Source organism: Elaeis guineensis, chromosome 7 (assembly GCF_000442705.2).
Source record: "Elaeis guineensis isolate ETL-2024a chromosome 7, EG11, whole genome shotgun sequence".
NCBI classification, from domain to species: domain Eukaryota; kingdom Viridiplantae; phylum Streptophyta; class Magnoliopsida; order Arecales; family Arecaceae; genus Elaeis; species Elaeis guineensis.
Window position 1 is genome coordinate 82,464,569 of NC_025999.2, and position 24,338 is coordinate 82,488,906.

Here is a 24,338-nt window from a genome sequence, read left to right on the forward strand (position 1 = left end):
ACAGGATTCATAGATCTTTTTTTAGAGAGAGAAAGTCAGTCATGAGAGAGAAAGTAGAGAGAGAAAATGGAGAGAGAATCTTCGTATCCTTTAAAAGTGGCAATCATGATTGAGATCGTCAGAGGTTATATCAGGATGACTTAATATGGATTTATCATGATCGATATTATCAATTTCGAAAAAGAATCGGATCGGGATCTGATCTACTGCACGAATTTCGGAGCAGTCCCAGATCATCATATTTTCATCTCAAGTTTATCCTAGGGTCTGTAATGTAATCAGAGAGAGAGAATGACCCTAGAGAGATGAAATTCATAATGAGAGAGAAAGGTCTAGAGAGAGAAAATAGGAAGAAAATTTAGAGAGAGAAAATATAGAGAGAAGATAGAGAGAGAAAGTCTAATTCTAGAGAGAGAAAGACTTAAGAGAGAGATGAGAAAAACTTTCTCTCATATATATATATTTTTATTATATATATATATATATTTTTCTTTTTCTTTTTCTTTTTCTTTTTAGAGAGAGACAATAGAGAGAGAGAAAGAGAGAGAAAGAGAGAAAAAGAGGGGAGAGAGGAAAATTTTCTCTTTTCTTATTATTTATTTATTTATTTTATTTTTTTATTTTTGCATTTTCTTTTCTTTTCTTTTTCTTTTTCTTTTTTTCTTTTCTTTTTCTTTTTCTTTTTCTTTCTTTTCTTTTCTTTTCTTTTCTTCTTCTTCTTCCCGGGCTTTCATTGGGCCGAAACAGAGGAGGGACACGAGGCGGGGGAAAACTTGGTGGCTCGTGCTCCGGCGAGGTACTGCGGTATGGCTGGAGGTCCAACAGTGGCAGCCGACGACGGGGGCAAGAGATCGCCGACAGTGAGGCTCGGCCGGCAGGAGTTTTATAAAAAAAATCGAAAAACAGGGAACTCGATCCCTTTTTTTGAATTTCTCTGGTCATTGACCGATCACCGATGGCCATAACCCTCGGAGAAGGAAGGTAGGGAGGTGGGGGTCATGCTACAAGGGTGTGGCACCACGGGCGGTGGTGCCGGTGGCCCGAAAAGAGGAGGAAATGGCTCGACCGAACAAGGCAGAACAGGGTCTCGCTTTTTCATCAATTTTTCCAACGATCCCAACGGCCGCCGAGGGTGCACGAAGCCATGGGGAGGAGGGGAAGGAAGAGAGGAAGGAGGGCCGGGGCTTACCTTCGACTTCGATGAGGTTTCCGACGAGAAATCGCGGCAAGCACAGGTCGAGGGGCCGCGGCTTCAAACGGAAAAATCGGAGAAAAACTCCGGCGATCATCGGTGACCGAAGGATCTACACTTAGAGGAGAAGAGGGGGTTCTTATAGAGCTCGTCCTAGGGTCTTTTAATGGCCCTAGGACTCCGATTTTTGATCGGAGACGGGGAAGAGGAAGACTCCCGATCGGAGTCTTCCTCCCTGCTCTGTTTTTTTTTTTTGGTGGGCTTTGTGAGCTGGTTTTGAGCCCAATTGGGCCGGATTATCACAAAAGTTCTGTCTACTATTAGAATGCTTATCAACCCTCTAGGTGAGCCAGTATTTCTATTACACTCATGATTATGTTACTTATTACTACCATACTATTTAAACAATATGACTTTATGTCCTCACTTAGAATACTTGATACCACCTATGATATCTTTTATGTTATATTGATTTTCTAATTTATAAATTATTTAACATTAGATACATATGAGATTATGAGATTAACTTTCATGTTATGTTGGCTTTCTAGCATCCCGTGCATGGCACGGGGGTTATAAGCTAGTTTTGAATAAAAATTGAACTCAATTGATTATAATATTAATGGAGAGCTTAATATTTTTGGATTGTTAAAGAAAAATTTACTTTGTTAGTTTTATTGATTACCTTCTTTTTAGTTATTTTTTTTTATGCTGTCAAAAAAAGGGAAAGTTATTGTTGAGTATATATTTGAGTTTAATTAGAATGAAGTATATTTTTATTATTTAATAATTTTATACTTTATAAATATATAATTTTTTAGAAACTCACTATATATTATTTTGCGTATACTTAAAAGTTTTATCATCATCAAAAAGGAAAAGATTGTTGATCCAAAGATTGATTTTGATGATTACAAAGAGTTTTGAATATAAATTATAAAGTCTAACTATGTTTATAAGGATGTGTAGATTTATTAGTCTTAGTGTTCACTTAAGATAGAAGATTCAAAATTTTTCAAGGTTTAGATAAAAGAACCACCACTCAAGATCTCAATGAAGAAACTCTAAACTAGACACATCTTGTAAAGAACATCTTGTAAAGAATTTTAATGAGGATTAAATCAAGTTAAGAAGGCAAGTCTAGCTTAGAAATCAAATTAAAAAAGAAAGGCTATCTAAGAAGTCATGGCATGCTTAGCACGCTAGCTGAGTCGACCTAGTGGAAATCTGAGCCGATCTAGTCTGAGTGACAGAAAGTCATGTTTTGAAAAATAAGAGACTTAGTCGATCCAGAACTCAGGTGAGTTAACCAAGATAGGATCTTCGTCGATTCAGTCAGAAAATTAGTCGATTCAGTCTCAGAAGATAGCAAAAGTCAAAAAGACTGAAGTTTCAAGCAATGTTCAACGAGCCGACTCAGTTCAAATTGAGCCGACCTAGACAGAAAGTGAGTCAATGCAGAGGATCAGTAAGCCGACTCAGTCTCAGAAGACAGACAAGACAGAAACATAAAATTTTAGATCAGATCTGCTGAGCCGATCAAGTGGTCACTGAGTTGATCCAGAGATCAATTGAGCCGATCCAGACAGGGACTAAGCTAACCAAGTCGTAGTGAAGCAGTCAAGACAGAAAGTTAGTTTTTCAACCACCTGATACTGAGTCGACCTAGAAGAATTTTGAGTCGATCCAGTGAAGGGTGAGTCGACTCAGAAAAAATTGAGTCGATCCAGTAACTATAACGGCTAGTTTTTCAGAACTTCAGTTTTTTGCCTACAATGACTCCCAATAACTATTTTCTTTATTCTAATGGCTAGAACTTTAAATGCAGCCATACCAGGTGACTTAAAGTGGTGGAAAACTTCAAAGATATAAAAAAAATCTTTGGAAAAGAATTAAGAGAGCTTTTGGAGAGTTTATTGAGTATCCATTGAGAAAGCCAAAGGAGTGAGCTGAAAAGATAAGAGGAGTTATTTTTAAAGTTATCTTTTGTCCTTCCATTACAAATCATCCTCAAGTAAGTGAGAGTGAGAGTGAATTGAAGTGAGGAAGTGATCAAGTCAAGAATCAAGAAGCCTCACCATCACTTAAGCATTCAAGAAGAAGTTAAGCGACATCATTCAGACTTCTTTCGATTCTTGAAAGAGTTTTATTTTTCTTAACTTAATTTTTTGTATTCATTTTTGAGCTTATTGTATTTCAAGTTTCTTTGAGAAGAAATTTGGATTGGTCCAAGCCTTGAGTTGGACAAAAAGATTTTGGTTGGTGATCCAAAAAGAACCAACTAGGTTGATTGTAAGTTCGAAAAATAATCTTGTATGGTTTTGATTGGTGAGTCAGAGAAAACCAACTGAATTTGATTGTGAGTCAAAAAAATCATCAGACTGTAATTCTAGTTATAAATTATAGTTAAATTTTCAAGTGATTTATTTGGAGAGTGGACGTAGGTGCTGAGTTTAGCACCGAACTAGTATAAATTTTATGTATTTGTACTTGTGCTTACTGTTGTTATTCTTTACATCTTTTATCTTTCCATACTCTTTACATTCAAGATTATATTATTCATTGTATGCACATTACTTAGTTAAAATCATTCAAATCTGTATATTAGTCATTTAATTTTTGAAATACCCAATTCTCCTCCCCTCTTGGGTAGCCATCCTTGGGCAATACTATTCTTGAATATAATAAACCTACTAACTTTATATGGTATTGAACAAATCATCAAGAATATGATAATAGATCTGTAATTCTTTATTTATATAAAATAAATCAAAAAATATATAAATTAACCATATAATGTGCAAATTTATTCTGTTGCATAATAAAACCATATAATAGAGACCATATCACAATTATAGAGGATCTTCATTTAATAAAATTTATTACTGTAACTTAACAATAATATAAGGGTCTTTATATAATAAACCTTATTTCAAGGGTTTAATTAAAAGAGATTTATATGTAACAAAATCCATTATAGGGGCTAAAGTGCAATTTATCGGAGGACCTTTATAGAATTAATTACTTTGTCAGGGATTAAATTGCAAAAGTTTCCTAAACCAAATTTCCACTGCTCGTTTAATTTGGTTGAACCATGATGGGGTGATTGGTTAATCATTATTGGGTCGAATCTAAACTGCTTAATGGATATCCAAAAATCCGAAACCCAAATTTAAGACCCACCCCATCTTCCTCCTTCCTCCCTTCTTTCTCTTGTTTTTTATTTTCTTTATTTCATGTGGTTGCTGGCGACTTTGGATGGCTGTCGGATGCAGGCCGGAGATCCGGCCATCCTCATCAAATAAGGACCCTGACGTAAAGCCCGGAGACCGTGATGGAAGGAGGGCACATGGTCGGGTCTACTCCTTCCTCTTTTTTCTGTTTCCAATTATTTACTTATTTATCTATTCAAAAATAAATCTTGCCCAAAAATAAATAAACAAAAATATAAATCTTTGTGGAGTCTAGTAACGAATCCAAATCTCAATGACTTCTATCACAACGAATTGGCTAGGTGGTCAGATCAGATCTTATGACTGATCCTGACGACTATCGAAAGAAGAAATGGAGGCCCATTTTTTTCATCCTATTGATAAATAATATGCCAAAATAAATAAAAATATGGCATATAAAATTTTTTTCTAGATCATAGGCTGAATAAAATAACATAGAGACGGCTTTGATACCATTTAATGCAGAAAATTTAATCTTGAATGCAGAAATAATCGTACCTCTAGCCATTGTCGTTCCAGCTCAATTGAAATAATGATTTAAAGTTTGCAACGATTTGCAGCCTGCAATCTTAAGAAAACCAATCGTCTTGATTTTTTAATCCCTAAGTATCTGAGTATATTCGATGGGGAGGATCTTATAAGCTCTCAGATCAGATTAGGATCAAATCCGTAAAAGTTCTTTTATAACATACCTTATCCATCAAAGATAGTATCTGAATCAGTCACAACGATCGAAAGATGAACTAATCCATAATGATTGTATAGAACTCAACTTTATTAAACCATCTAATATATCCTCATCACTTAATCGAAAATTTATCTTTAGTTAGAGTGCTAATCAATTAAAACATATAAAATAAATTTTGATGAGTGTTGGTGTGGATCGTATCCGGATGGGTATAACCAAAGAAATCACAACAATTTACTCACCAAAGAACATACCCATTTATTAAGGAAATATCATATTAAAAGGTGTGGAAGGGCCAGGATCCTCATGTGGTACGTGCTTTGCACTGTAGAGAGGTTTTGCATACTTGGATGGGTGATACGTCGGAAAGACGTGGAAGAGTTGGGATCCTTGTGATATGTGTTTTGCATGTCTGGACAGGTAATACATTGTCCGTTTGGAAAATGAATGGTTGTTGCCGGTCTCTCAACGCACCATATTTGGCCCGTCAACTCTATGCTCTCTATTTCTAAGGTGCATGATAGCAGTCCGTTTTTGAGATGAGCAAGTGCCCATCCAAATATGCATAATCCTTAAAACATGAACCAGGAAGTGGCACTTTTGATAGACTTTTATATACATTAAAATGTGATCTTAATGGTACCTGGCATTAGCTTAATGATCTGGAAATTTCCCTGAATTATGAAAATCCTGAAGATATCGGACTGCCACACGCCTAGTGGGGTCCCATAATCTAAGAAAATATAAAAGATCCTGGTTTTATGGGTTCATGTTTGCAATGTTCTTTTTAGAAGATAATGATTTAAGGCATTAAAAGCTGGATACCTATATATATTATCAATACATTTGCACAAACCCAAGTTGGTAAACATGTCCTGAAATGTTTTGGGGTTTCACAGAGTACAATTTTGGGATTGATAATATTGTACATGAGCATGGCTGGGGAGACCGGGGCTGCTCACGCTGTTCAAGTAGTTGGCCTGCAAGATATCCCGATATGCAGTTCTGTCAGGTCTTCCAAATGCCTTATCCAAATTGAAGAAAATTCTCATAGCCTTAAACTATAGAGGAATAGCTGCCCTTCTAGGTGGGGAGGTTCCCAGCCTTGTCAAAGGCTACAGGGACTAGAGGAGCACCTCTCTTACCTTTTCTTTTCAATAGCTAGAGGTAGGTTGAGGTTAAATTCTTGACATAGGTCCATTTTGCCTTTTGGACCAGGCTAAGCAATATTTGGTGCAGTCAGGCCTGTTTTGAACCAAATAATTAGCACATGGTTGTTTTATAGTCTTGCTGATCTAGACCCCTTGCCAACAAATTATGCTACATAATTGGTAACAGCGGAGGCAATCAGATCGGATCGGACTAAATATGGGTCAAGTCGGATATATGATAGATTAAAAATTGATCAATTCGAATCAAATCTGTTTATTAAACTGATAAAAAATCCATGCCAAATTTTGCTAAATAAATAATCTAACCTGATTTGTAATAGGTTATCTTGTGGTGTAGAAAGAAGGATATTATTAGTCCCATATTGGTTAGAGTCAAAGAGGAATCTAGCTTATATAGGAAGGAACTATCTTTCCCATATGAGATATCTTTTAAGAGGTAAGATCGTGAGGTCCAAAACGGCTCATACAGCCCCCGAGCTATGGGCTGGAGGCCAAAGTAGACAATTTCTCAAGTGCCGAGTCATGAGCCCTTGACTGCAATATTGGCACTAGAAGGAGGGTATCACCCTTTATGGACTGTGGGCTCCTTATGTCTAAACACCATTCTATGGGAGTAGGCGCCTCACGTGGAAAGATAGTCCCTTCTACAGACCATGTTTGTGTACTCCCACAGAGTGGTGTTTTAGGTGAAAGGAGCTCCACAGTCCATTAAGGATAATACGCTCCTTCTAATGTCAATATTTTAGTTAAGGGCTTATGCCTCGGCACGTGAGATATTGTTCGCTTTGACTTACGGCCTATAGTGCAAGAGCTATATGGTTCGTTTTTGGATCTTATGATTTTATCTTTTAAAAGATGCTTCACGTGAGAAGGATGGTCCCTTCCTATATAAGCTAGATTCTTTTTTTGACTCCAACTAATGTAGGACTAATAATATCTTTTTTTTCTACACCACAACAGATTGAAGTGAGTCAAACAGATTGAATGGTTAAGCATTGCTACCCCTATTTGATTAACCTCTTGCATTCCTCATCACCACAACATATCCTTAACATTGGAGGCTCTTGCCCCTTCGTAATAGTTGGCTTCCAGGCTTGAACTCCATCAACGTCATGTGGTAATGATTCTGTAATCTATGGTATGGTGGTATCCCAACTACCACTTCTTTTTTGTTTGAGTGAAAGGGAAGCAGAAGGCCTGCCACCCGGTTATTATTTATTGAATATGTATAAAGACAATAAGGAGTTCAAAGAGCACTACAACAGGGAAAGAACCAAACAAATAAAAGTTGGACAGACAAACAGTCTAGATTGAGTTTCAGAGAATAAATAAAGACAGAGTTAGCTCTTGAATCAACTGGTAATGTAGAGAGGCTTCCGACCTCAAAACTCGACCTCTCACAAATTCTATCTTCAACACTTTCAATTGAGAACTGCTGAGATAGATGTCAGCCTCGATACATTCCTCCACAATATGTCATGAGTTGCGATGTCAAAGTTGGAACAAAGATTTCTCCACAGATGAAACCTAGACAAGATTCTTTGCAAGACTGAGTAAACCGATGCCCTCTTATTTAGGAAGATCCTATTGTTCCCTCTAACCACACCTCTCAATATAAGGCAGCAGTCAATTGGTCAGCTGGCTTCCTTAATGATGCTGAGAAATTCTCCTTCTCCATGTGGTCCAGAGGTCAGTAAAGGTAGATGGCCATCCTTTAATCCTTAGATGAATCTTTAAGGCATTCCACAAGCTCTTTGTAATTGGGCATTTGACGAAAAGATGAGGAACCGTTTCTTCATTTGCTCCATAGAGGGAATAGCCTAGACTAATCATCCAACGCTTCTTGGCAATATTGGCTCTCGTGTGGATTTTGTTTTTAACAGCCAACCACAAAAAAACTTTGACTAATCACCCAACTACCACTTCTATTAGCCCAAGCGTGGGATTAATGGGTGGATATGGTCATATATATATATATATATATATATATATATATATATATATATATATATATATATAAAGTAGCCGAAAATGAACTCTAACGAAGAAATAAGGTTGTGTGATGAAAGCCAAAGAAAGCTATTCTCCATTTGCAATGTGTCCCTCATCATCCTCCCATGGTTTCTCCCACCCTCCCCTTATCTTCAGGCCCGGTCTGAAAAGCTGGGGACCAGAAATGCTCTTGTACCATCAAAAGGAAATAGCCCCTTTTTTTCTCTCTCATGTATCATAACAAAGCAATGCTACTTCCGTGGTTCTCCCAAACTTTTTTCCAAGACCACTTTCTGAATGACATATGGGGCCTCAAAGCCCCCAAGATAGGGAGACAACACTTTGGCACCTCTCCATCAACTTGCCCATAATTCCTAACTTCTTGAAGGACATGGATGGTACTGACAAACACCCCCACACCCATCCTTGGATCCTCTGTAGTGTAGGCCACCCCAACAACCTTCTAACATGAGGAGCATTTCCTTCCAATGGCCCATCACTGATTACATGGACCAACGGCACCAATGACTAGTTTAAAGAAAATACTCGCATGTTAACAGAGATCTGTCCTCGTTGCTTCTTTACTTTGTCTACCATATCATAGTCACCATTCATATCATTTTCTTGTGCCACTCATATAGCACTTTCTCAGTCCTTTGAAGATTGAGCTGCTTCAGGTAACTTTTTTTTCATAACTTTAGCACTAAATATGATTTATAGGCTATTCAAAATGGAGTCAGTAAAAAATTGTAACAACCAAGGACCTCAATCAAAAAGACCAATTAAAATATATTATTTGGATTTTTTAGTCCTGCATAAGTAGCCACTATCTCTCTGACGGATAATCGATCGACGTGGGTTGTGACAAAAATAACCTGTTCCAGTGGAGTTCACATCTTCAATTTGAACAATGCCACTTTTGATGATAGCAGTAACTCAGCATGGTGAGCAAGTAAATAGGATCTGAGGAGCATTTAGAAGATCTACAGTTAGGATTGTTTGGGACCTCCTTCCATGGTAATTCCGCTCAAAACTCTCCAGATTTCTGAAGACATCTCCACTGTTTGGCAGCTCACCCAACATTAGTTATACTGCATTAATTATCTCTGTCTCCGTTGTTTGGCCTCAACCAAACTGCCCAGAACCCAATTATTAACTGTACCTTGCTCTCTCATACAACAAGACCAAAAGAAAGAGGACGACATTAATGGATGCAACGGACCTGCCATATATGGGACCCTGTGTACAATGTTTTACTAATGACACTTCTAGCTGCAGACAGAATTCAGAAAATGTTTCAAGTTTTCTAATCATCCAGAATTATTGAGACCAAGTGTCAGATAGCCCCTGCTGTGTCTCTCTGATCAATAATGATTCCCATGATAAACCTAAGATTACAATGCCTGTGAGGAATCAAGTCAATTCCCTGAGGAGAATAGCTTACAGCATTTTACTTGATGTATCAACTGAGTGAATCACAAAGGCTGAAATGGTGGGGCAAGCTGCACCAAGCCCATGTGACAACATTCCTAGATAAATTGAATAGAGACTCTTACATTTAATAGCTTCATCATAGGTTTTTGCTGCAAGTGTCTCAATCATGCATGTAGCTATCAAGGCATAACATAACTAAGCATTATGAATTAAAATCATTTAGATTTATACATGGTTCCATTGAGTGGGTATGCCTTTCTGAGTGTGTTGATTCTCTTTGTTAAATTGGAATTTTTTCTTTGAATGCCTTGGATAGAATGTTCATCACCCCATGCCATAGGCTTTAGAGATCGAAGCACTGGTTGACCCAACTGCCCATACTATTCTTGACAGTCTGAATGCAAAGTGACTTTTCACATGTAGGCATGCTTTCCAGAGAAAACCAATCACGCATCTATTGTTCTCTGAAAATCTTTTATTTCTATTGAACTCCACTAGTCTCTGAACAAAATTTATGGGTGTTATTTACCTCAAAAAAAACATGCATAACCTTTTTGGAGAATAATACAATTAATGGTTTATACCAAGTAATGAGCAGGGGCTGGATTTGAATCTTGGATGGTGCATCCCAAGCACTGAGACCCAGATAATTACAATATAGATAGATCTATATTATAATAAATAAATAAATAAATAAATAGGTCGATGGATATATTGCACCCAAGATTACTGCCAAATCCTATCCATCTGAATTAAAAATTACTTCAGCAGATAATAGTATGATGAAGCTGCAATCAAATCCATGATCACCAATTTTTTATTCTTAATAAAAATGAATCCAGAACTATCATCCGTTGTAAATTGCTAGTCTTTTGGAATATCAAACAGTGGCTCTGAAAATTACTGACTATGCATGACTGTCTGACTACAAATAACTTTCCAAATCTTGATATGCTTTTCGGACTATTCCAGTCATGGTGTCTGAAAAATTATTTATTGTCATTACTTAACGGTAGTCATGATTTGTGGGCATATATTTTATGAGCTACTTCAAATGATGGGCTATCCTCCTTGATTAGTTAGTGCTAATACTGATGCTAATGCCTGCCTACCAAAACTGAAAACCATGCCAGTTGATATTAGAATATAAAAGCTGCAGTCAGCTGACCTCAAACTATTTGATTACACAATAAACGTAGACATGTTCCGTAATAAAAGTGATTATCTTTGTCCATGACCTTGCAACGGTGTGAATAAATCAGAAGATGATTGCCACATATTTGCAGGTGGTTGACACTAATATGAACGAGAATGTCATATTGATGGGAATATTGTGGAAATATAGGCACTTAAACTACTTGATTACATGTTCTATAATTAAAAATAAGTACAAAAACATGGCACCGACTTGGAGACGGACTAAGATATGTTTGGAAGGGTAAAAAATGTTGAATGTCATATGTGAAAATCTTCCTTTAAGTGAACATTAAAGGAGTTACAAATTGGATGTGTGATAGATTATCTAGGGCTATGTCACTTGGTAGTAGCCAATATTATTGTTGCACTTTTCAAAACCTTAGAAGGGTTATATTTTAGCTATAATGAGAAGTTCATTTGCCAAGTCTTCTTTATTTTTCTCTGAAAGGGAAAAAAAAAGGAGCATGAGGCTTCCCCCTATATATTTATTGGGTAAACAAGAGATGTGCAAGAGTTTACAGGTTGGGGCATACAGAATTACAAAAGATTATCAGCTAGAGGGGCGATGTGATAGTGATGCTAGGCTATTCCACAGCTTGCATAGCTTTCAATCAACTTTTTAATATATAATGGCTCGCAAGAGTGAAATATATACAATGCTTTTTGAAGAGCGAGTAAATGGAAGATTACTTTTTGATGAAGATTCTTGCATTTCCTTCCCTCCAAATCTTCCAACATACTTGCCAACCTTCTCAAACCGCTTGTAGCACCTTTTCTTTGATTCATTTATTCCAGGCTTTCATATGGTTTCCTTGCATTTCTTTCCCTCCAAATCTGCCAACATACTTGCCAAGCCTTCTCAAACTGCTCGCAGCACCTTTTCTTTGATTCATTTATTCCAGGCTTTCATATGGTTTCCTTGTATAAACTTGTTGTCATCTTCAATTTGGACGAGATTGGGTCCACCCCTGACCTTGTGAACTGTTGGGAGTTTTGTTTGCTTCCTGCTGCTCCATGGCAGTGCTCCCTTCCAAGTATAGGTACTCAGCACACCTTTAAATGCTTGACTTCTTGGGTTGGTTGTACGGTTAAAATGGTAGTGCATGTGCGTGCATTCATTTTAATGAACCTTGGATGTGGATTTGAGCCTAAGCAACTGGTGATCTAAAGCTACAGCAGCATGAGAGTTATGGTCCAAGGTGAGCCAGATTGGTGGGACTTCCAAGATCTGAAATGGGTCCCCAATAATTCAATTGTTTCGGTCAAGTAATACTGTCAGAAATTTTTTGTACACCGTTTGCGGTGTAAAAAATTTGACGTAAAGTACATTGTCTCATTCGATTGGACCACGTAATCATCACTTTTCAATATAAATTTAATATTCATTTAATATTCATAATTTTATTTTTTTATTTAAAATTTTGGACGATAAAAATATCTATTTTTTTAAAAAAAATTATGACATTCTGTGCCGATATTATGGCATCTTGTATTGAAATTATGACTTTCTGCACAGGATGTCATAATTTTTCACAGAATGTCATAAAGAGAGAGATATTTTCGTCATTGAAAAATTTATCGGCACGGGATGTTATAATTTTTTCGAAAGAAAAAGAATATTTTTATCATCCAAAATTTCAAACGAAAAAATAAAATTACGGGTATTAAATGCACGTTAGAAAATGATGATCATGTGGTCCAATAGAGCGAAGCGGTGTCCACCACATCAGATTTTCTATACCACAGGCGATATACAAAGAATTTAGCCATGCAAATAATCAAAGAATCATCGGGAGTAGTCTATTTCATGGACATATCTCGAGTGCGCAAGCATGATCTGCCGTTTGCTTTTCCCTGATGTTATTATCGCTTCCTAACCATGGATGAGTTGATGGCATGATCGACTACTGAGTGAGTGATTGGTAGATTATAAATGCATTCAATGAGTTTAGCACCCTTATAACAATTCAAGACTTTATCTAAAAAAACTAATTAAAAGGTATTACTTAAATTTCTTAATCTCATATAAATATCCAAGTTTTATCTAGTATGTAGTCAATAAAAAACTAAATACACACCTGCACGGATCCTATGTACTCCTTTTATTTAACCTCTAGCATCTTCACTAAGTTAAGAATCCAAATTTATTCAAATTTAATTATAATTACTAAAAATCTAATCACAAATATCATGATCATCATATGGTCAACTCAAAATATATCCATATTATAGTTTTGTCTAGTCCAGATAAGCCATAGCCCGGTTCCACTTTAGTATTATTTGAACAACCCAAGATCTTGTCCAAAAAAATCAAACAAAATTTATTATTTAGATTTTTTGATTTTGTATAAAAATTCAAGTTCTATTTAATGTATAATCAATATGAAATTAAACATATATCCGAATGGGTTTTCACAATTAGTCTCAAAATACATCATGAGCAAAGCAACTCTTATCGTGCAGGATCTAGGTTAGATGAACTCAACAAGAAGCAATCCAAATTTAACAATTTGGGATGTACTCATCAGATTGCATGTGGATTGAGTTTCTTTTATTCGAACATATGTGCTTTCATTGTAAACAGCTATTTAATATAGATGACTAGTAAGTCTAAGTAATCACCAGAATGTCTGTATTCATGACCATGTCCTTTTTTTTTCCTGGTACAGGCTCCTATACATTGATGGATATTTTTCCTAAATCTAATAAATGACATCTTTAATTAATTGAAACAAATAAGTGTCTCTTTGATTAGGAGTTTTTCAAGTGTTTGACATAAGTAATTTGTCCATTTTTTCTTTAAAAAATGATTGACGGTATTGTTCTGTTGTTATCCTCAACGAAGATGCACGGAAAATGGAATTAATTGTTTATAAACATATGAAATTTCTATAAACATATGATAAGTTATTATGCATGTACATGTCTAGCTACTATAAACTTATTTATTAGAATATGATGAATATGCCAAAATCCAACCTAATAAGTTCATTAGCCAAAGTTTTAGGATGTAAACATCATTATTGCTAATTATTAGACTAAGTTAGAGAATTATCAATTATCATCCTTCATTGGTACCCCTTGTCTTTATGGAAACATTCTTAGAAACACAGTGGCTCTTATGGAAACTTTCCAAAAAATATGGTGGTTATTTGCCCCCTTCCATGGAGAGATGGTTACCAACCTAGTTAACAAATATAGGTAACTTGATCAGAGCCTTCATTTATCTTATTTCTGATTATATTATTCTATATTTGGTTTGATTAGGGGGTCTTGGATCCAAAAAAAAAATCTTATTTTTGGCGTTTGCATTCTCCAATTTGCAGGTGACACGCTTCTTTTTTTTTCTTGGGTCATGCGAGACATGATTAGGTGACCACACTGAAAATCATCCTTCATTATTTTGAGTATATCTTCGCACAAACTTTGCTAAGAGCTTTGGGAGAGCTTCTTTGAATACTCCCTCAGGCTTCTCTACTTTCCTTTTTCTTTTGAAGAAACCTTGGCTTCTGTACTCAGCCGCAAACCTGGGGGGTTCCCCACACAATATACCTTGGAGTTTACTTTTCTGATTCTAGACTAAAGAAGCAAGACCGGGTGCCGTTGTTATCAAGATTTGATAACAAGCTGGCTTGCTAGACCAGGAAAAACTTATCTTGTGAACAATGCTCTTTCTAATGTGCCTTCCTAAGATTTGACAAACTGGGCTGAGCTATCCTTTGGAAGGGAGTCTCCTCCATTAATGGTTTCTTCTGTTTGGTCAATTGGAGGGTAGAGTTCGTAAAGCAAAGAAGGATGGTGGCTTGCGGGTGAAATTATATATAAGACATGAACAAAGCACTTCTTATATATCAAGTGGTGCTGAAAGGAAGCTCTACTCTTTCCTGAGGACTTCTTGGAAATATTTGCTTAAGCATAATTACTACCATATCAGGAGCCGGCTTGGTCCAACAATCAAAAAGAGAAACTCCTTTCTCAGTTGTTTGCAAGGATATTTGCTCCATGCATGTCCTTTTTGGTGCGGCATTTCTTTTGATATTGGGGATCGATGGTATCTGGAACTCTATTCAAAGTCTTGCTGCAAATAAAAGTACAGCTGGGAGTCTTCTTTCTCTCTCCGTGGATTGCATGGAGAGAGAAATGAGAGAAAGGGCAGTCGGACTTCTTGAAACCAGCCTAAGATCAAAATATCTTAACCATAAGTAGATACACACTCATTAATAAAATCTTGGGTGGTAATACCTCCCTTCAATATCAAAAAAATATACATATATCTGGGAGAAATTAATTGGAAAGTTTTCTTAAAGAAAGCTTCTTCACCTGAATCTACTTTGCTTCTGTTAAAGGACTGGTCAGTTGTAGGGCCCAAGAGTGCTCGGCTGAGTTATCTGAAGGTCTGGGAAGCACTCAGAACAAACCATTGTTGAATCCGGCCCCTCTTCGTTTCTCCTTCTCCTTTTGTTGCAATATTGTTTCTTTCTTCTCACTTCTTCTTAATTATTGTAATTTTTTTATTAATTAAATAAAATTGTGGTGCAATCTTTTTTCCCTCATACATTTAAAAGATATATTCACTCTGATTGCTAACTCATTCTCTATTAGCTTACAGGTTTTTAGAATGAAGTGGTTAATTAACAACATCTATGAAACCACTAAACCCTCAAAGCTGATTTTTTTATTATTGTTTAGAGAACATATTTATTAGCTTGGCCAACTCAATCTTCCTTCTTCCCTTCAGGGAGGGGTACATTCCTGCGGCATTGTTCATATCATATAATAAAACTTCTGCCTCTATCCTCTGGGTTTCCACAGCGTGAATAATGGTGTTTGAGCAAAGAGGAAGACTTTTACTTGGGTTTTCCTTCTGACACTGGCGTGGCTATTGCAATAGGGCTGCAAGCTAGTACATACCTCATAAGGAAACATGCAAACCCCTTCAATAGTTTTTTCTCGGGGATGTACTGTTTTTGATCGGGTTGAGAAGCACACAATAGGATATTGCATAGCAAAATGGAAATAATTTATTTAAAGACCTCGAGAACTGTTAAAGAATTCTATCTTGGTACCTAGCCTAAAATTATATCTTAGAAGTGGTTTAACATCAACACAATGGGTGCAAGAACTCATGAAGCAGGCCACCCCACCTGAGAAACCCCTTTTTTTTTGGGGGGGGGGGGGTAAGATGAAAAAAAAAACCTATTTAACTGATTCAGAGGTGACTCTGACGGAAAACGGAACTAGTTTCATACGCAAATGTGAAACTTTCTTGGGACTAATTAATTTAGAGTAATCAAAGACATGAAAGTCACAAACAACTCCCCACCAAATTAAAAAAAAAAAAAAAAAAAAAAAATCAGAAACACAGACATCACACGCATCAACGCATGGAGGAAAGCTGTTGCTCAACTGTCCTGCTGACCACGAAGAAAGACACGGAGGAAAAATTAATGACCCTTTTTGGCTGTTCCTGTTGGTCAAGACCCATGAACCTGTTCATGTCAATCTCATTACATTTTTATCTTTTTCCTTGTTGGCTCCATCTACTTCAGATGGTTTACTGACACCCAGCTAACCCCCCTCTTAGGTTAGATGGGACACTGGGGGGGCGCGGGGGAAGAGAGAGAGCGCTATTTGTGTATTTACCATGGTTGGGGTTTCATAGGGGAGAGGGTGTCAGTACCCAATGCTTGGGCTTTGAAAAGATATGCGTGTATAGGCCTCTGCAGGGCTCACGCTAGCAGACACCACACTAGAGTTTCTTTTGTCAAGCAAGAGACGGACAACCATTAGGACAGAGGGCTGCAGATATAGGGAGACCCTCCTTATATGCCACACGTGTGGTGATTGGGCACAACACGTGTGGTTGGAGTCAGAAGCCTGGTTAAATTTGTGGTAACCGTGAGGGGCTGGGTGAACCGGGGGGCCTTGAAGAGAGAGTGGAGAAGCAGTGTGGATTTCTATTATATTACAACACTTGGATGCTGCAAACCTAATCACTCTTTCATACATACACTCTCATCTCTTCTTCTTATTCCATCTCTTACCCCCTCCCCCGCTGTCCAGGATGGCTCTGAAGCAGTGTAATGGGAGCAAAGGCTTGAGGAGCTTCCCACCCTCTTCTTCTTCCAAGGGGTTGTTTGCTGAGATGAGTTCTCTCTCCATCAATCCAGCTTCTTCGGGGGAGAGCTACTGCTCCACCAAGGGCTCAGAGAAGAACAGTCGGACTTCGTCTTTAATTATGAGGAACTATATTGGCCTAGAGGACCATCCACCACGAAACAACGAGGATGGTGGAGTGAAGTGGTCTGATGCCAGTGATGGTTTTGGGGAGAATCACGTCAACGCCACTAGAGAAGAGAGCCCAGAGGGAGAGAACACAAATGAGGGATCATTGGGAGGAAGAGAGACTGCTGCTGACTGTGGCCAGTCAAAGCTCTGTGCCAGAGGCCATTGGAGGCCTGCAGAAGACTCCAAGCTCAGAGAGCTAGTGGCTCTCCATGGCCCTCAGAACTGGAACCTCATAGCAGAGAACCTGGAGGGCAGATCAGGTGAAAACAAAACAAAACAGAACAGAACAAAACAAAACACAAACCTCCTCCTCTGTGTTGTTGTTGCTGCTGTTATGACCGCTTTTCTTGTTATAATATAGTTAGTAGGTTGCTTTGAATTTGAAGGATGAGATCTTGATTCGTTTTTGTTTTGTTTTATTTCTTTGTTATGGGGTTGAAGGGAAGAGTTGTAGACTGAGGTGGTTCAACCAGCTGGACCCCAGGATCAATAGGAGTGCTTTCACTGAAGAAGAGGAGGAGAAGCTAATGGCTGCTCACAGATTGTATGGGAATAAGTGGGCTATGATTGCCAGGCTTTTTCCTGGGAGGACAGACAATGCAGTCAAGAACCACTGGCATGTGATCATGGCAAGGAAATATAGGGAGCAGTCCAATGCCTGCAGGAGGAGAAAGCTTAGCCAAGCTGTCCCCATGAGACTGGAGGATGCTACAGCAACCTCAGTAGCCTGTGGCTTCAATACCAATCTACACCTCCCCTTCACACATCTTCCTCTTGCCATGTGTGGGTCAAGTGGCTCATATCACATCACAACTAGTGAGGGTGGAGAGGATTCAGTCTCACGTTATAGTGGGTTTTCTTCAGATCAGGCACCTTATAATTTCCTTTCTGGTGTGTTCTCCCTATCCCCAGTCAGTGCTAGTATCTTCATAATAATTATTGTCATTTTCATGGGGAAACCCATTTTTTTTCTAATTTTATTTTATTTATTTTACAGAGAAAATATACTATCATTTTGAACATCATCATCATACTAGACACTGCTGTTTCTGTGGCATTTTGGTTCCTGTCCTACCTCTAGTTGGTTTTTCCACAAAGGAGGCCTTTGAAATATACTATCATTTTGAACATCATCATCATACTAGACACTGCCGTTTCTGTTGCATTTTGGTTCCTGTCCTACCTCTAGTTGGTTTTTCCACAAAGGAGGCCTTTGTTCCATGGCCTATTGATTATTATTCTCCTAGTTGAAATTGTGCATTAGTTCAACAATACTTGTGAAACTGTCTTCTTTACTGTCTCCATAGCAAAAAGTTTTCTTCATTTCCTCACACTTCATGAAAGTTTTCTCAATTTCCTTGCACTTCATCACTTGAATTTTTTTGGAAATTTGCTTGGAATGGAAGTAAGATACAAAACTAGTTCCTGCCAATAGACGCAGATCGGGCAAGCTTGCAGAGAGAAACCGTACCTGATACTCTTTTTTTATTCTCTAGTGATCAGCAGGTCAACATGCACAGTATTAACTATAAAAGAAAAGAGACATTCTCAACAAAAACTATAAAAGAAAAAGATAAAAAAAAAAAAAAACTACAAAAGGAAAAAAATAAAGATACAAAGAAGTGGCTGTCATATCTGATGGTGAAACAGTTCTTCACTGTGTGCACACAACTGCTTTACTGTTTGATTGGTTCAATTGCAGGGATCAAGGCCCAAGACAAGGCAAGAAGCTTCCGCAGCACCAACAGCTGGTGTTTGCAAAGACCAAGAGATGAGTCCTTCATGGGTTCTTACTCCCAACATCCATTTATGGTGGCTATGCAGCAGTCTCGCTTCCCATCCTACCTCTCAGACTACTCCACAGCATCAGGAGTTTCAGCTGCTGAATCATCATCATCGTCATCATTCAAGGAGAATGGAGAAAATGGCCACTTTGAAGCCACGGCCTCACCACCTTTCATAGATTTCCTTGGGGTAGGAGCCACCTGAGGGAGTGCAGGAGAAACACAAGATGAGAAGATAAAGAAGGCTGGCAAGGAGGTTAGGTAACCCAGATGACATGATGGGCAAATGAGAGCGCTGTTGTGAGTTAGGTAGCACAAGTAACAAGATACACTTGAGATCTGTTTTCCATATGAGTGGCCACCTGGTCCACCTCAGTTGGAACCAAATCCTTTCAAAAGATGAGTTATAGTTATTTGAGTATCAATTTGCAAGCCACCCTAATGCTGTTCCCACACCCTCACTGAAGTTGCCAGACAGAAGGAAGCATTTAATGTGATCAACAGAAATTTTTAGCCCATAGGAAATTTGACCAATTAAATGTAAAAAGAACAAAGTATAGACAGAATAGGAGCAAGACATTGGATGAGCCTTTATGCATGATTGTTGCTTGCAAGGGGAGCATAACAGACTCCACTAAAGTCACCACAAATGCTGTTGTGTGTCATCCATGTCTCTAGAGAAACATGACAAAAGTGTAGAAGCAAACCTGCCGACAAGCATGACATGTTATACCAATCATGCTCAACTGTTCATCTCTAAACAACTTAATGCTGTTATTCATGGTCTGGGTCCGGTTTTTCTACATTGTTAACCTCCATATCAATAAATAGTACAATTGGTTGCACTTCAAAAATCAAGCCATATTTAGCTTCTTTTGTTTTACCTCATCTAGTTACCGTATTCTTCTTAAGCCTACGCTTTTTACAACCATTTCCTAGAAAACATCTAGAGGTCAAGCTAGTTAATAAACAAGGAACCCCTTTACTTCTGAAGATACCTGCTAGCCTGTTGCTAAATTCTCTTGCTTATTATACCAACAACCTGCAGCTGAACCTTGCCCTCATTTGGGTTGCAAGTTTTTGTGAGTTGGTGATTGACTATGGCCTCCTTTTGCAGCCCAAACATATCTATAGACCTCTCATCACCTCTCAGCTTTTGGATGCAGATATCACCTCATGTTTAGTTAGACGTTAAGTGCTCGGAACTGCAGGAGTCCACTTCCCCGGAGTAACTTCGTACACCTCTAATGTAAAGCAGTTTTGGTGCTTTTTTAAAGAATCAAGGAATTGATTTATGGCTTCTCACTTCTGATGAACCAAATGACAACTTACACCAGAGCTCCATTTGGGTGTGTTTAGCCCGCTACGGAAATCGAAATTAGACCGGAATGAATTTGAATGAGAATCGGAATAGTCATATTCTCCGATATATTTGATTCGAGACTGGAATCACCATCAAAATCAAAATGAAAATTGAATTCTGAGAGAGTGTTTGGTTGGGGGGAGTTGGGGTCTGTAATCGAAATATGAATAGATGACTCCTACTAATCCAATCATTTAGTTCGAAAGAATTTCATTCCGATTTCGATTTTATGATGGAATCAAAATGACTCAATCTATTTAAAACTCAATCTCTACTCTCTCATAAGGATTTAAATTTTCATTCCAATTCTGGTTTCAATTTTGATCACGAACCAAATACTGCAAGAGATTTGATCATTCCAATTTTGATTCCATTTACGAGCCAAACACTCCCTTAGTGAGTGTCTAGATTGAATTTTGATATATTAGGGCATTCCGATTCCAATACATTCTGATTCATTCCTTCCTCGTATTAGAATTATAATGGTAAACCCCCAACCGAATAGCTAGAATGAGAGTCATTTATTCTCATTCTCATTCTCATTCCAGAACCAAACTCCCTCCGATCACTTGCTCCTTCCTTTTGCATAAACTATTCTATGCAGCTACTATTAGCTCTCCAGAACTTGCTTCATGTTGTTGATCACAATCATCTAAGTGGTGTTTTTTTTTTTTTTGTTAACTATCTAAGTGGTGTTTTTTTTTTTTTTTTGTTAACTATCTAAGTGGTGTTTATTCGAAGAAGTATGGCCCCATTCTCTGAGCCTAATTTGGCCCCTTTAATTGCCATGAGACAAGGTTACACCATCTTATACAACTTTTTTGGTGTACAAAGGTCCTTTCCACAGCAAAGAAGGAAGCAAACACAACCATGGAAAAGAATCACTGATCACAAGAAGAGACCTTTGTAGTAGAAACAAAACAGTGAGACAGTGACAGCAGGCTCACCTTGTTGCTGTAGGATGGCCTGGTTAAAGATCTAGGGCCTGCACAGATTCTCCTAGCCTTTTGCATCCAAATAGCAATACTTATGAGCAGGAGGAAAAATTGTTTCTGCTCAACAACAAGAGAATCATGGCAGAGGGCCTCAGTGCCCTCATTCCCATGAGGCAACACTTCTTTCTTTTCCTTCCTTCTTTTGAACTTGATAGAGGGAATAATGGCTTACCTATTGGTGCAGACCCTACCCACAAAACGACCATGAGATTACGTGGAAATGGCAGAGCTGAAAGGTCCAGCATAGGCTTTGGTTAGCAACCTTTACCAGTGACCTCTCACTCTCTTCCCTGTCATTCTTCATTTTCTTTCCATGACGAGTCCATTCAAACGACAGCCATTCATAAGGATTGCTCACACTTTCGAGGACCATAATTTATGGGCTTCTCTTGGGCAATCATTGTAAGGTGGTGCTCCTTCTGCTTTGTTGGCATGTTCTTGAAAGCGTGCAGCCTCAGAAGAATTCTCCCACTATTACTTTAAATTCATCAGACTTGAAACTTAAAAGCCTGGGAATGGACTAATCGCACTACAGTCTCTATTTGCTAGAAGCTTCCTCAAGTTGATAAGATTAGCAGATGTTGTTGCGAGATTGTCTGTTAATTGGTATGAAATTTGAAATAACAACAAATAATCACATACAGAAAATAAAACATGGCAATTTATAATAATTCGGCATTTAGTCTATGTCTACAAATGAGGATGGGGAGAGATTTCACTATATTATAAGATGGAGTATGAAGAGAATAATCTCTAAAGTACGTGACAGTTCAAATAACAAAAGGCATGATTATAATTTATAACTACAAAAATCTAAAATAATGAGAAAAGATCAAAATACCCAATCAGACCAACTAAGGACTCATTTGGTTCGTGAAAAGAACTTTTTTTCCTAAGAATCAACTTTTCAGAAAGTAACTTCTTAAGAAATTATTTCATAGAGTATGATTTTGGTATGTGTTGGTGCAGAATTCTGCAGATGCCAGAGAAGCTGGAATTGAGACGACCGCAGCCGCTGCCGGGACCTGCAAGGAAGTCTAAACCGAAGTTGGGGGTGCTCCGGCAAGACCCTCCGACGCTCAAGTCAGTACTCTGCTTCAACAGAAATGGAGCACTCAAATGGGATTTTGACAGAGTTTCGAGATAGAGTTTAAAGCTTAGAGAAGAACGTATCTGGGGGTCCCTTTTTATAGACGGAGAGCGTAACTGATTGATAGCGACGTCTGTAACCGCCTGGTAATGAGCCGTTCAGGACCATGTGGAGTTTGTTACGGAGAGTAGTGGCGTCAGGGGGCCGTTCAGGGCCACGTGGAGTTTGTTACGGAGAGTGGAGTGGTGTCCGTTGTCGCGACTTGTCAGAGAATGGTGGAGCTACGCGAAATTCGTTACAGAGAGTGGAGTAGGGTAGTGGCTATTGTCATGACTTGCCAGAGAGTTCGGATCTGTCGGCTGAAGCTCTGTTGGGATGTCTGATGGAGCGGAATGGCTCTCTATCTCGTCAATTCAGGAGAAGCTCGGATGTTTCCGAGGTTTCTGACGGGTCTACTGTTGTTGGGTGCCTAGAGCGCTGATGCTGCAGGCGGGAGTCATCTGCTGTAGAAGCTCGGATGGAGACTTTCTGTTGGAGAAGTCCGGTTTCATGAGAAATCCGACAGAGGGTCGACCGGCAGTGAACTTCGGATGGCGTTGGGGAGGTTCGTCCGCTGGAGGAGTCTGGAGGATCCTGTGGAAGTCCGATTGGCGTTGTTGAAGTCCGGCTGATGCTATTAAAGGTTGATGGCTGGGGAGGTACGGCAGACACCGGAGGCGGTCGGCCGTTGTAGAAATCCAGCTGCCAGAGCCCGTCTGTTGTAGAAGTTCGTCCGGAATTCATCCACTATGGAAGTTCAGACGGAGTCTGATTCTTGTAGAAGGCCGAAAGGAGGCCGCTTATTGTAGAAGCTCGGTCGAAGATCGGTTGTCGTGGAAGCTCGGATGGAGATTTCTTATTATAGAAGTTCGGAGTAGCGACCTGGCTGGTGGAGCCTGTCCCGTTGTAGAAGCTCATCTGGGATCCATCCACTGTAGGAGCTTGGCTGGGATCCGGCTATGAAGAAGCTCGGCTGAAGTCCGTCTGTAATAGAAGTTCGGAAGGAATTCGTTTATAATAGAGGCTCGGATGGAATTCGCTTACAGTAGAGATCCGGAGTAGACCGCCTACAGTAGAAGTTCAAAAGGAATTCATTTACAGTAGAGATCCAGAGTAGACCGCCTGCAGTAGAAGTTTGGAGTAGACTGCTTGTGGTAGAAGTTCGGCTGAAATTTGGAAGGCGGTCGACCACCGTAGAAATTTGGATGGAGTTTGGTTACTGTAGAAGTCCTGCTGCTGAAGAAGCTCGATCATTGACGAAGTCTGAAGGAAGTTTGAAGTAAAGTCGTCCGTGGTCGGGAGAAGTCTAGAAGGGATTCGGAGAATAGTCGACCACTGTAGAGAATCGGCTGAAAGTGAAGTTTAGAGAGCGTTTGGAGCAGTTCGGTAGATGAATGGAGAAGCTCATTGTCGGAGAAGTCCGGATGGTATTATGGAAGCTCGGATGGTCGAGGGAGTTCGGAAAGACGCCACACAAGGTTGGAAGCCGGAAAAGTCCTGAAAGGGTTGGCCTTTTACAAACTTCGACTGGGGGTATTTTATACCCAACAGTATGTTTGGTTAACTATGAAAAAGTAGCTTATTCCAAAATGACTTATATTTGGTTGAGTGTCACTTTTTTTAAAAAATTATATAAAATATCTATTATATCCTTAATAGATATAAAATCATATCTTTTTCTCATAAATTTTTTATAAATAATAATAATATTTATATTAATATAATACAATATTATTATATTATAATATAATATTAGATCATAATAATTTATTATATTAATATAAATATTAGTATATTAATATTAATACTATATTAATATTAGTATATTAATATCAATACTATATTAATATTAATAAAAATATTATATTAGT

At 38.3% G+C, this 24,338-nt stretch overlaps 1 protein-coding gene across 1 annotated transcript; it reads left to right on the forward strand.

Annotated features, from left to right (window-relative positions):
- The first annotated feature begins 16,882 nt into the window (after window positions 1–16,882).
- Window positions 16,883–19,686, forward strand: LOC105048809 (uncharacterized). The gene is made up of 3 exons (XM_010928260.4): window positions 16,883–17,456; window positions 17,638–18,087; window positions 18,899–19,686. The coding sequence occupies exons 1-3, from the start codon at window positions 16,973–16,975 to the stop codon at window positions 19,183–19,185; spliced, it is 1,221 nt and encodes a 406-aa protein (XP_010926562.1). The 5' UTR covers window positions 16,883–16,972; the 3' UTR covers window positions 19,186–19,686.
- Window positions 19,687–24,338: the final 4,652 nt, after the last annotated feature.

Excerpts from the sequence above, each read along its gene's own strand:
- LOC105048809 (XM_010928260.4), top strand. The coding sequence starts at position 16,973 with ATGGCTCTGAAGCAGTGTAATGGGAGCAAAGGCTTGAGGAGCTTCCCA. Across the intron at positions 17,457-17,637 it reads GAACCTGGAGGGCAGATCAG|GGAAGAGTTGTAGACTGAGG; the intron begins GTGAAAACAAAA and ends ATGGGGTTGAAG. Across the intron at positions 18,088-18,898 it reads ACCTTATAATTTCCTTTCTG|GGATCAAGGCCCAAGACAAG; the intron begins GTGTGTTCTCCC and ends GTTCAATTGCAG.